This window comes from Sinocyclocheilus rhinocerous, unplaced genomic scaffold, assembly GCF_001515625.1.
Source record: "Sinocyclocheilus rhinocerous isolate Xijiao unplaced genomic scaffold, SAMN03320098_v1.1 scaffold140, whole genome shotgun sequence".
NCBI classification, from domain to species: Eukaryota; Metazoa; Chordata; class Actinopteri; order Cypriniformes; family Cyprinidae; genus Sinocyclocheilus; species Sinocyclocheilus rhinocerous.
In genome coordinates this window covers 3834761-3848153 of record NW_015642053.1, presented here as the reverse complement: position 1 = coordinate 3848153, position 13393 = coordinate 3834761, and the positions used below count along the sequence as shown (strand labels likewise).

At 34.9% G+C, this 13393-nt stretch overlaps 2 protein-coding genes across 2 annotated transcripts in view; one reads left to right on the top strand and one right to left on the bottom strand.

Annotated features, from left to right (window-relative positions):
* LOC107755540 (tudor domain-containing protein 1-like) overlaps nt 1-7146 on the bottom strand; it is a 15705-nt gene extending 8559 nt beyond the window's left edge. The window contains exons 1-17 of the mRNA XM_016572390.1: nt 7020-7146; nt 6249-6423; nt 6107-6165; nt 5606-5690; nt 4707-4821; nt 4560-4623; nt 4379-4462; nt 4123-4302; nt 3783-3926; nt 3510-3678; nt 3331-3417; nt 3073-3249; nt 2031-2138; nt 1684-1854; nt 1262-1513; nt 1031-1165; nt 838-945 (exon numbers count right to left, since the gene is read on the bottom strand). Of these exons, the coding sequence (XP_016427876.1) occupies nt 838-945; nt 1031-1165; nt 1262-1513; nt 1684-1854; nt 2031-2138; nt 3073-3249; nt 3331-3417; nt 3510-3678; nt 3783-3926; nt 4123-4302; nt 4379-4462; nt 4560-4623; nt 4707-4821; nt 5606-5690; nt 6107-6165; nt 6249-6408 (2098 nt within the window). The 5' untranslated portion in view covers nt 6409-6423; nt 7020-7146. The remainder of the gene's footprint in view (nt 1-837; nt 946-1030; nt 1166-1261; nt 1514-1683; nt 1855-2030; nt 2139-3072; nt 3250-3330; nt 3418-3509; nt 3679-3782; nt 3927-4122; nt 4303-4378; nt 4463-4559; nt 4624-4706; nt 4822-5605; nt 5691-6106; nt 6166-6248; nt 6424-7019) is intronic.
* A 1487-nt stretch (nt 7147-8633) lies between these two features.
* LOC107755542 (endoplasmic reticulum-Golgi intermediate compartment protein 2-like) lies at nt 8634-12387 on the top strand. The gene is made up of 13 exons (XM_016572392.1): nt 8634-8759; nt 8845-8953; nt 9061-9107; nt 9232-9299; nt 9387-9427; nt 9553-9654; nt 9827-9922; nt 10019-10074; nt 11134-11235; nt 11439-11536; nt 11620-11782; nt 11997-12076; nt 12187-12387. The coding sequence occupies exons 1-13, from the start codon at nt 8654-8656 to the stop codon at nt 12199-12201; spliced, it is 1083 nt and encodes a 360-aa protein (XP_016427878.1). The 5' UTR covers nt 8634-8653; the 3' UTR covers nt 12202-12387.
* The last annotated feature ends 1006 nt before the right edge of the window (nt 12388-13393 follow it).

The window sequence follows — 13393 nt, the reverse complement described above, 5'->3', positions numbered from 1 at the left end:
TTAAAATATTCATATTAATCAAGGATTTATTGACTTTTAATGCACCTTATTTCGAAATGTACAGAAATACGTGCTTTCATATGTCCTTTAGTTATGATTATTTCATTTATTCACTATAATATTTATTATTAATGTCTCATTTCAGTTTGGCTCTAGTTTTGTATTTATTCCAGTTTATATGAAAAGGTTCATGTAGCGTGGATTAAAATTCATATACAGAGTAAATCCTTTTCACTGAATACGTTAAAAATAAGTTTGAAAAAGTTGTCAGAAGCGTGGTGGTGGTGACGTTTGAGAGTGCATGTAAACACTCAATCGGATTGAACCCCGAAACTGAAAGCACTGCGCATGTGCAATGACGCAGAAATAGCGTAATGACGTATAACGCGCAGAACGAGCGGTTCTTCCTTTTGAATAAAGTGTTGTATAAATGCGTGTCCTGTCTTTATAAAACTCTCCTTTCACTCGGCAACTGTGAAGTGGAGCAGGACAACCATAAATGGATAAATATTAATTCTGCTGTTAAAAACAAATAAAGAAACCTTGTAGGAGTGTGCATTCATAAGCATTACTTCTGGCGGTGTGCTGTGGCTAGCTTTATGCATGTGCTTGAGCGCTAATTAGGCTATGTACGCAATTAACGGCTCATTATAATGATTTAAATGGTTTATTAATAAATGAGCGATTAGTCGACTAATGCTTAATGAACGACTACTAGTCAACCAGAAAAATCCTTAGTCAAGGGCAGCCCTACTTTTTGGTTTGTTTCTGTTACTTTCATTGTAAGTGCGTTACTGTAACCATGGTGTTTGCTTCTGAAGGACGAGTCAGTATCACCTGTGAAGAGAGCACAACATGGTTCTCCCACAGTGAGGGTGAAGGAAGCTCTCTCCGATTCACAGTGCTTCATGAGCTCATAAGACAGCTCTGTCAGGATATGTGCATCTGCCAGACACAATTAAATAATTACAAACACATACGTAATGAGTCCCATAAAGTAGAAAAAAATAATACTGATGGACAACCGCACCTGCTTTGCTGTAGTTGTAACAGTAGAATTCATCAAGGCTCTTCAGACTACTGATTACCAGCTCCACCTTTTGGCCATCAAAGGGAAGTTCAGCACAAGTCCACTCCATTTTCTCAACAACAGGTGGACTGAGGGCTAGAGTAAAATAAAAAAATATATAAATCAATTATCCTTTAAAAGAATGATCAGAAATGGCTAAAAATAAAGTTATTACAACTATTCTTCACTTACGAGGCATTTCAGGGAAGGAGGCTTGAGTCGGTTCATGCTTCTCTGTCTCCACACTTTCAACGGCAGCATAACCCATGTTAACCAACACCTCAGCGGCATTGGTCTGAGGGTCACTGGACTCATCAATCATGGACACCAGAGCCCTACCATCCTTCTTACCCAGAATCTCAACCCGAATGAAGCGGTTGCAAACTAGACGTTTCACCATCAAAATGGTCTCCTCTGACCAGGTGCCTGTTGGACACTTTATACCTAGAGGAATATGAATGTTAAAGGGTTAAGGTGAGTAATTATTGACAGAACTTTCATTTTTGGGTGAACTATCCCTTTAATGAATCAAGAAACAAACCTTTGGCTCAGCATATACAGATTTGCATGCATGCACACAATTACAAATCGGTGAATGAATCATTGTACTGTACCTGCTAGAGAACAAGGGATTGCTTGAGTTGCCAAAGCCAGCAACTCTTTGCTGATTGGTCGTAGGCGATTTAACTCAACCTCCTCAGAGTTACCAAAGTCTATGTATCCAACACACACGCGATCTTCCGAGGAATATGCCAGAACTTTAGCTCTATACCATTGATTGTCTTCTGTAATACATGGAGATCAGTTCAGAAGACATAAAATTTATGTTTTTTTTTTTATTATTCAACTGCACCCAATCCCTTTCACTGTAGGAGGAGCACTATGGACATTTGTACATGAATCAAAAAGAAAAGGATAAAGAAATATTAAAAGAAAAACTGTCTGAAGACACTGGTCTGACCACAGAAGAGCGAGCAGCAGACAGTTCCTGGTGCAGGTCTGAAGTTCTCACTGGCCGGAGTGTTTGAGCAGTGCTCCCTTAAGTTCACCTGCAGCTGCTGGATTACACCTAAATACATGAAGACTGCATCATACACTGAACCTACTGAAAGTACAGCGAGCATATATTTTATAAAAAGGCAGAAAACAACAACAGATGCTGCTAAAATATTGCAACAAAGCTTAATAAGAACTTTAAGAAATTTACATAATTTAAGAAATTAACACATTTATTCAGCAAGGATGCATTAAATTAACTGTCACTTTTGATCAAAGACATTTATAATATTACAGGAGATTTCTGTTTCAAATAAATGGTGTTCCATCTATTTAAAAAAAAAAAAAAAAAAGTATTAGTTTCCACAAATATTAATCAGCATAAATAAGCATAATTGAATGATTTCTGAAGGATCATGTGACACTGAAGACTTAAGTATTTATAAATAATAATAATTTAAAAAATACTTTTTATTAAAGCTGCAGTCCGTAACTTTTTTGTGTTCAAAATTTACAAAATTTATATAATAAGAGAGTACATAATTAATCCATTTTCCAAACCGTGTTTTTGTCTTATCCAGAATCCCTACGATACACCTACAATAAGTGTTTATATTCGGACTATTTAGACTGATTCGGGTAGTTACCGCTGCGGAGTAGCCCAGTACCTGCGTGATTCGTCATAAGACATAAACGGAGAGAAGTAGCTCCGGCTACAATGTTCATCCGCAAGGTGCACGCAGTTCTGTTTATTAACCGCTAGAGCGCCAAAAGTTACGGACTGCAGCTTTAAATATACATATTTTTTTAATTAATTGTATCACACATTGACAGTATTATTGTTTTTACTGTGTTTCGATCCAATAAATGCAGCTTTTAAACGCAAAAATAAATAAAAAAATTAAATACCCCAAACTTTTCAGTGGTAATGCATGTATACTAATGTCATGTAGTAATAATGAACCTGAGATAAAATTGTGTTTTAAACTGAATTGAGGAAAACTCACTCGTATTTTCAAGCTTTTGACAGAGAATCTCTGAGGGAGACTGGAGGTGGGTGACAACAGCAGTGAATGTGTCTCCCACTCCCTGAGTCAATGGCTCTGGAGGCCTGGCGTCAGAGTTCTCATTCTTTCCTCCAGACAAGCGCTTGAAGTTCTCAAAGGATGCCGACATCAATGAATCTGAAGGAAGATGCGAATAGATGGAGGTGAAAAACAAAGAATGGAGTGAAACATTTCATGAAAGACAAGATAAAAACTCACTGATGTCGTGTTCAGTCTGTAGTTTGACAGAAACGTCCTCCTTTACAGCATAGCCCTGCTCTATCAGGAAAGTGCTCATGTATTTACCTGTGAAACAAATTTAGATCTTCAATTTAAGTCTTGTGCGTTTCACACAGAGCTCTCCAAACAGCCACTGCAGTGAACCATGTATGCCCTACCAAGAGTGCTTAGAGGAACATCTACAGCAAGCAGAGCTCCACCATTCACGATATCCAACACTGTGAAAGTGAGAATCTTTCCAGCAATTAACTGCCTTATAGCAATAGTGCATTCGCCAGTCCAACTTCCTGTCAGAGGCTTTACCCCAGCAACACAACACTGCAAAGCCTGTCAGACACAAAAAAGCAGCTTTGCCAATAGCATGACATAGTGGCATCATCAAAATATTAAAATATAATAATAATGTATTATGGAATGGATATACAACTCACAAATGGTGGTGCAGCATCGATGTTCTCAAAGAGAGGCCTTATGTTGTCAAACGTAACAATCTCCTCATTTCCAAAGTCGATGTAAAACACACTGGCAACTCTGCGGGCCACATCGACTGACTGAACCTCAGCTCGATACCAGTTCTAAATCAGCATGAAAAAGACCAAATTGAGCACTAGAATATTCACTACAGTCTATGTTTTGAGACCGATAATTCCATTGTCCTGTTAAGCAGTGCACTGACACACAGGAACAATAATGCTTATTTCACAAAAATAGTAATCACTGGGGTTCTGACAAATGTAACAAATTAAAAAAAAATATATAAAATTGCCTCACCCGATCAAGAGAAAATTTTACAGCACAGAGCTCCCCAATTTCAGGCTTGTACTCAGCAGCAAATGAAGTGCTATAGGCCTTCTGGAGCTCTTTGGTGATGTTTTTCAGGGACTCCATCATCTCCACTGACTGCAGGTGAATGGAAAATTCCCCAGGGTTCCTCAGATCAATCACTGTACCCTGAAAAAAGATCCACTGTGAGAAACAATATCTGTTTATGGGGCACAAAGCAATATATACCTAAACTGAAAAGTACCTGTATCTCAGATCCTTTAGAAACAACATTCTTGCGCAAATCACATCGATACATTCTCTTTGGCTGTACATCAACACAGATTTCCTTTATTTAAAAAAAAAAAAAAAAAAAAGTTATGAAGGAATTAGATGGAATAACTAACTATTGTAAATGTAAGTCACTATAGCAACCAATGAAATACCTTAGCTTGAAGGCCACCAAGTCCATTTCCACTAGGCATTGGTGTGGATTCCTTAGTTTTCTCACTGATTGAAAAAAAGGCATATTTTCACATTGTGCTTCCAACATGCAAATGACACTAATATCGAGAAAACATCCCTGCTAGTACCTGGCAACTTCTGAGATGCTAGCTTTGCAGACATGTCGATGAGCTTTCCAATCCTGAGACTGACAAGCTACAGAACAGTAGCATGTTTTTTTACAACGAGTGCACCTGAAGTTTCCTAAAGAGGATACAAGAAAATAATCCCAAATGAACTACTCATTCTGCTCATCAAAACCATCAAAGGCATAAGGCACCAGTATCAGTGGGCAGGACTCTTTTACATGTGCACTGCAAAAAAAATTTGTTTTCCATTACAACTAATCTAAAAAATCTTAAAAATTACTAAGTCTTGTGTTCTTAAAAAAACAAATCAAAATCAAATAAAAAGTCAAAATGTTACGATATCTAAGAGGTGTATTTGGACTTTTTTCTTTATAAAATGAGATAGTGAAGAGGCTCTGGGATGTGTGATAGAATGGAGTATATGCTTAAACTAACATGAGGAACATATGATATAAACTGACTGTCATATGTATATATGCCATCATACATATTCATTTATTTTATTTACACTCTTTGCATCTTTAAACTTTCCTTTCAACACTGCCAGTGGTGTTTGTTGGAGAAATAATTCATTTTAAAATGCATATACAATGTATAAATACAATAAAGATATTTTAAAAAATCCAAATGTTATACTTAAAAAGACAAATTTGTCAATGTGGTAAAAAAAAACTAAAGGTTCTTTTTCTTACCACATTGGCAGATTTTTTGTTTAAGCATATACTAAATTTGATCAAATTTTCTGAATATCTTAAGCAGTTCTCCTTCTCAAGTAAATGTATCCTGATTTAATGTTTAGATATTTGTACTGGAAAACAATACAAAATATTGTGCTAGAAAATCATTTTTGCAGTGTGACAAAGAAATTATGAAGACTGAAATCAAGCAAAGTAACCTACCCTGGTGACTGCAGTAATTGCACAGCTTTACCAGTGGGCCCACCATAGACCCTGCTGTCTGTGGGGGAGACAAAAAATCTCCACACTGCAGAAAAATGAAACACTTTAACTACGCTAAAAATGAAACTAAATCCGCCAGCAGGTGGCGGCAAGTCACTGATTTTATCACTGAATCATTCATTCAACTGATTCGTTCGAACGGCTGAATCATTCAGGAATGAAGCAAGTGACCGTCTTTATGAACTGACGGAAATCCGTCGTAGCGACTGAACACTTTAATCCCTGTAGTTTTCTCTTCCTCTTCTCTAAAGCAGCGCAGCATGGCCTCGCCCCCTTTGCTGCCTTTTCCCGAGGGCGGGGTTTATCTGGGTTTGTGATGTCACAAACCTGGGAAATGTAACTCGTTGTAGTCCCTACTAGGCTTGCCGCGACTGTGTATATATATATATATATATATATATATATATATATAGTGTCTGTATTACATTATCACATACGTACATTCTGACTATTTTTTGCAGAAATCACATTCTCCTTTCTAACGGCATCACCCACAGGACCTAAAGTAGAAAAGAACATTATCTAGGTGCTTTTTTTTTTTAATGACATGCATGTGTAATTTTCAAAAACATTTCACCCATACCATCTTCTAGAATATCACTTGCTAGCAGATTTTCTTGAGCAAGCTCATGAAATGTTGGTGCTGGGCCTCTAGGAGTAACGTTAAGTGAAATCGGTCCAGTCGCAGGTCTCCTCAAAGGGAGATTGGGTCTCATCAGGGTCTGAGTAAAGGCTCGATTCATTCTTCCTCAGTCTTACTGTTGAGTGAAATACATTGTTAATCAGTACCACTGGTCATTGTGTGCGTATTTGGGATTATGCAAGGCTAGTCAATTCTGCTCCTGGAGAGCCAACTTCCTGCAGAGTTTAGCTCAAACTCTGCTACAGTAGGGTTACACCTGTCCGTAATTTTCAAGCGAACCCATAGACCTTCATTAGCTGGTTCAGGTGTGTTTGATTAGCGCTTCAGGTAAGTAACGTTTTATCTCAAGCAAGAACACTGACACAATGTTTAACGCACGTGGTGGGTCATATATGTCCTGGCATAATAAGTTACTTCTGCTTTTGTACAAATATGTGAATACAGCACGCAAGCGTCTCACAAGACTTTCCTAGATAAAACTTACATTATAGTCTCTGAACTAACTACAAAATACAGTGTGATGAATATATGTATGGCATTATTCATTCTGAGAACCCAATGCTGTTCACATCGCACGTGGCTTGCTAGGTTAATCGACAGAGCACGTTTATTATTCACGTGTCATACCATTCAGTCTGTTAAATTTGTTGGGTAAGACTTAATACATAATATGGATAAATACGTAATATGGAAAGTATGTAACAACTTTACCGAATATATTATTGCGGAGATGAAGGATGTTCCTCACTTTGACAGGAGCAGGTCACCGCGTGGTAAAATTCACTCAATGCGCATGCTCAATTGAACGACCTCACTGTGACCTAAAGGCTTCACGTGACTGGGGAGCTTTTTTCTGCTTTTCAAGTAGGCTACGTAAAAAGTCAATGTTGTGCAGTATATTTCGTCAGATACTCGAAGGAACGTTTTTTATTATTATTTTTATTTATGAATGTATAAAACCTGCACAGATATTGTTTTAATGTAAATGTAAGATATAGAGGAGACCATTTAAAACAGTTACAGTATAAATTAAGATATTAAAAAAACATCAATATGGTATATTAAAATGAGATTTGAAGTAAATATAGAAGTAGGCTAAATATGAGATAAAACGTGCATAGACTGTAGAAATCTCTAAAATAAAAAATAGAAATAAAAATACATTGGACAAGATTGAAGGCTGTAAAGAGTATTTGTTTGTTTTGCTGTTCTTTACACACTAATGTTTCAATATATTGATACAATTAAAATTTGAACTGCACAAAAATGTTTTTTTTACCACCTACATTTGTAAATGCAATAATTATTTTTAAAAAATGTGTTTTAAATTATTGTAATAATATTTGTTTCTCTTGATATTAAGTGCTATTGAGTTACACCAAAGCAATTTGTACAACTTACTTTCACTTTCAGCTTCTTAATCCTGTCAAAATTTGTGAACAATGTCCTCTAAACTTAACAAATTTCTTTATATAGGTAAACATGTACATTTCTTTATGTATTTACTTTGATTGAAGCCTTATTTCAGACTGAAATTGCCACTGAGTTTCCAGTGAGTTCTGGACGAAGCATCTGAAGATTCTTGAAAAAAATCAACATGGTTTCCACAAAAAAGCAGACTTGTGCTGGCTTTTGTTTAACTGGAAAAACCAGCTGTCACACAACGTGGCAGTGGTTGCAAAACAGTGCATTTGAATAGACGGTCCCATTGAGAAGTGTTCAAACGTTCGTCTTAAAGGTGTTTAGAAAGAGGTAAGACAAAGATTTAGTCCACATATGCACAAGTCTTCTTGTGGCTTAGTGTCATATTTGCTTTTTAGAGTTCATTGTGCAGAAATGAACTTTAATAGCACAATTACTACAGGTGGGCGAACAGGAAGAATGATCTTATTTAGCATTTAGCTTGTGTTTAGCTGTTATGTCAAAAACAAGCACTGCAAGTGTTTTCATTAATATAACTAAAGTTTTAAATATTTACCAATTTGCAGTGGTTTGGAATCAAACACAGATGTTACCTCACTCAGCTAATCATTTAGGCAAGACATTACAGGAAAAAAACATTCAGACTAGTGAAAGGAAAACATCCAAAATACTGTACACATTTGAGTTTATTTTATCTAATTCTATCTATAGAGTGCAATTAGACTATAAAGTCAGTTTTCTCAAAATGAGTTTTTTTAATCATGCACTGAGCCAGAAATCTCATCAATAGCAATTTTTTTCTTGCATTAAAGTGACACAGATGGCCAGACCATTAAATGTGACTTTATTCAGAGTTTTTATTTTTGCACTTGCAGAATAAAGTTCTTATATCTTTATATAAATATAAAGATATCCATTAAACAATGAACAAGCTGAGAAGACGAAGTACTATCAACTTAGTGAAAGAGCTCGATGCCTTTCCTAAAGTTCCAGAGAGCTATGTTGAAACATCAGCTTTTGGAGGCACAGGTGAATTTTTACATTTGCTGTCTGAATATTACAGATGTTAGCTACAGTGCATGTTATTGATTAAGACTTTTGGTTCTCTTCCTAGTGTCACTGATTGTATTCATCCTCATGGCACTTCTGACCATCTCCGAGTTTTTTGTATACCAGGACTCATGGATGAAATATGAATATGAAGTAGACACAGATTTTACTAGGTGTGTATACAGTATTTGTCATGCTTACATTTGCATCTTGAGATTTTGTCAAACATGTTTTTTAGAGAATTTGAAAGACCTGACCTGATTTTTTTGGTCTTTGACAGTAAATTGAAGATAAAAATTGACATCACGGTTGCAATGAAATGTTCAAGTAAGTAGCCTACATCTGTTATACATTGTATTTTTTTTTTCAAATAGTTTTATGCCAATGTGTATTAATTATTCTGAATCAAGGCATCCCATGTAAAAGGTTTTAAGCCCATTTTTTTGTATAGGAGTGGGTGCAGATGTGTTGGATGTTGCTGGCGCTGTCATTGCATCAAAGGAACTTAAATATGATGCTGTAAGTGACTTCAAGCCATCTGCTGCATTTCATATTTCACTAGACAACTTACCAGAACCCATAGCAACTGTTTTCTCTTTTTTTCAGGTAAGCTTTGAGCCCTCTCAAAAGAAAAAAATGTGGTATCAGTATGTATAACATCTTTTTCAGTTATTAATCATTGATATTGTAGTAATACACAATTATGATATAATAAAATAGACAATGTATAAGCAATTATAATAAGTCTTCATCTCTGATTCTTGTTTTTAAGGATATTACATCAGATTCAAAACAGACTGAGGGAAGAGCATTCACTTCAAGATGTACTCTTTAAATCAGCGCTGAAAGGATACTTTTCTGGCCCAGTTCCACAGTACATCTGTTTAAATAATTATTATAATATGTAATCCAACATGTACAGTGATTATTACGGATTTGATCAAACGTGATAGAGCTAAAGCTTTTCCGTTTCTAACAATTAATTGAATGGTTAATCATGCAGTGGATAATTAACTGAACTGTTTTTGCTTTTTTTCTTTGCACAGAAATGATTCTACATCCAATTCCCAGAATGCATGTAGGATACATGGAAAAATCTTTGTCAATAAAGTGGCGGGAAATTTCCATATCATATTGGGCAAGTGAGTATACGCTTTTTTAGCAACAGAAATACAGCTGTACTTTAGCCATTATAAAGATGTCTCCTAAGAAATTACGTGTTGATTCTGTGCTCATAGACCAATTGATACTATCAGAGGTCATGCCCATTTTGCTTCATTAATCAAAAATGAAGGTAAGTTTTACTCACAGTTATTAAGGTAATTATTTTTAGATTCATCAAAATATCATTGGAAGATTGTAATTAAATTACACACTTGTCAAGGCACAAACCATTGTGGTATCAGTATGTATAACATCTTTTTCAGTTATTAATCATTGATATTGTAGTAATACACAATTATGATATAATAAAATAGACAATGTATAAGCAATTATAATAAGTCTTCATCTCTGATTCTTGTTTTTAAGGATATTACATCAGATTCAAAACAGACTGAGGGAAGAGCATTCACTTCAAGATGTACTCTTTAAATCAGCGCTGAAAGGATACTTTTCTGGCCCAGTTCCACAGTACATCTGTTTAAATAATTATTATAATATGTAATCCAACATGTACAGTGATTATTACGGATTTGATCAAACGTGATAGAGCTAAAGCTTTTCCGTTTCTAACAATTAATTGAATGGTTAATCATGCAGTGGATAATTAACTGAACTGTTTTTGCTTTTTTTCTTTGCACAGAAATGATTCTACATCCAATTCCCAGAATGCATGTAGGATACATGGAAAAATCTTTGTCAATAAAGTGGCGGGAAATTTCCATATCATATTGGGCAAGTGAGTATACGCTTTTTTAGCAACAGAAATACAGCTGTACTTTAGCCATTATAAAGATGTCTCCTAAGAAATTACGTGTTGATTCTGTGCTCATAGACCAATTGATACTATCAGAGGTCATGCCCATTTTGCTTCATTAATCAAAAATGAAGGTAAGTTTTACTCACAGTTATTAAGTAAGGTAATTATTTTTAGATTCATCAAAATATCATTGGAAGATTGTAATTAAATTACACACTTGTCAAGGCACAAACCATTTACTTTTAAAGACATATTTCATTACCTTAATTTGTCATGGAATTCTTTCGATATCCTCTAGATGGAGGACTCTCACTTTGCAATTAGTTTTTTAAAATAATTTTATAATTCACATTTAAATTATGTTCTTTTCTATTGTTTCTATTGTTTTCTAATGCAAATCCTTATATTTAGTTGTCTTTCTCATTTTTCCAGCTGCTCTTAACTTCTCACATCGAATAGATAATTTATCTTTTGGAAACGATGTTCCTGGGCACATCAATCCCCTTGATGGCACAGAAAAAATTACATTAGAGCGTAGGTCTTTTTTGTTATATATTTCAATGTTTGTCCAACATAACCCACAGCAAAATATGCAGTCAGAGTCTATATTAGATTGATTTCATGTATGCAAATATGCAGATAGGCCTACATTTAAAAGTAGAATAAGTAGAGAATATACTTACCAACACATTGATTGTAAGACTCTGTTCTTAATCCGTTTTTTTTTTTTTTTCCAGAAAATATGCTGTTTCAGTATTTTATCACAGTTGTGCCCACCAAGCTGCACACATCAGGTGTTTCAGTGAACATGCACCAGTTTTCTGTTACAGAACAGGTAGGTTCTAGGGTATTTGTGCATGCATTTGTGCATGTGTGTGAAAGTGTGTGTTGCTGATGGTCATGTTGCCTGTCATATAGGAGCGTGTTGTAAGCAATGAGAAAGGCAGTCATGGTGTATCTGGGATCTTTATTAAATATAAACTGAGTCCATTAATGGTGAGGGTGACAGAAGAGCATATGCCTTTCTCTGTTTTCCTTGTGAGACTGTGTGGCATCATTGGAGGAATCTTTTCCACTTCAGGTAACTTTCACAGGTTATACAAAGTAAATAAAAGACTAAATCAATTACAGTAGATGTTTATATTGTTTATGGTCGTAATTTTCAATATTATTAAACATACCAAGTTCATAAAACGCATTATTAGAGTGTTGTTGGCATGCAATGACTTTAGTGAACATGGATATCAGCAGGTGTAGCTTCATAGGTTTTTCTTGTCCTGTGCTCCTTGACACAGGTCTGCTCCACAGATTTATTGGTTATTTTGTTGACATTGTCTGCTGTCACTTTAGACTTGGTGCAGATCAATCCCAGGAGGTGAGTCACTACTAAGTCACAATGCATGATTTACTTTGGAAAAAAAATAAAACAAAGTATAACTATGAATCATGTGCTGATCTTACTAATTGGGTTTTGTGTTTTTCAAGGTTGTCCCTGATTAGGACCCCTGGAACATTTACATGTATTTATTTTGCAGAGACATTTATCTAAAGCGACGAGAATCATAAATAGGTCCTGGACAGTAGCCTAGAAACCAACACAGATTATTTTGTTTACAACTGCAATTACATATTATATACCATTCGCAATGCTTCATGGGATTGTAGTGTCTTCCATCATTAAAGCCATTAAGTACACATCTTATAGTTTTTTTTTTTAATTATTATTATTATAAGTGTATAATGTTTTTAGTCACCTCGTAGCTGTTTGGTTTGTTTCAGTGTTTATAACTCTTTACATAAGATTTTTTTTTTTTTTTTTTTTTTTTTAAATACTTCCGGAACTTCCGTTTTTTTGCTGTCAGGTTTATATTTTATTTTATTTATTTTTTATTTCATAATTTATAAACCAATGTGGTTGATTCATTTCCAATGATGGATTGGTGAATGTGATTTCATCAAGTGTTGATCCTGGAACAACATTCCAATCAACCAATCAGAATTGAGGGATAAGTTTACAGGAAATTTCAATTTTAGCCTTACGACTAGAGTTAAGTGCACAGATCACCGATAATAACATCATCCATGAATAATAATGCCTACAAATATTTTCCATGTATATTCACGGTAACGACAGCATACTGTAAATATATAATAGTACAATTTACAATTATGCAGAGGTAAATTGTACTATTATATAGCTAGACGGTGACGAAACTAATATTACAGGAGCTCAGTGTTTTTGTGTATGATTGATACCATGTCATTACGGGCTACTCAAGACTGACACCTACAGACTGTTTTAACAAAGGTTAATTAAAACGATTATTATAACTTTTTTAAATAATGTAGGCCTACATTTAAAAACGGTCATATTTAGTACATTTAATTAATATACAATTTATATACTTAAAATAATTGAGTGTATAAAATAAGCGGCTTTATTGGCATGGTAACACCTAAATGTGCACAGAATTTTAACACTGCATTAGTTTTGAGCTTCTGATGTTTAGTTTTTATGCTTTAAATGTTTAGTTCCGTTTTAGTTTAGTTTTAGGGTTTTACATTTATTTTTTATTTTACTTTTAGTAAGGCTTTGTTAGCAAAGTGTTAATAAAATATTGTTGCAGATTTTGTTTATTTTGTTCTTTCCTTGAAAAGCATTTTGTCAAGAACGGAAGTATTCATCCAGGGA

What these genes read in the sequence shown, in the direction of transcription:
- LOC107755542 (XM_016572392.1), top strand. Translation starts at nt 8,654, where the DNA reads ATGAACAAGCTGAGAAGACGAAGTACTATCAACTTAGTGAAAGAGCTC. An exon ending in TTCCATATCATATTGGGCAA is followed by an intron (nt 9,923 to 10,018) that starts GTGAGTATACGC and finishes CTGTGCTCATAG; the next exon opens with ACCAATTGATACTATCAGAG. An exon ending in TTCATTAATCAAAAATGAAG is followed by an intron (nt 10,075 to 11,133) that starts GTAAGTTTTACT and finishes TCATTTTTCCAG; the next exon opens with CTGCTCTTAACTTCTCACAT.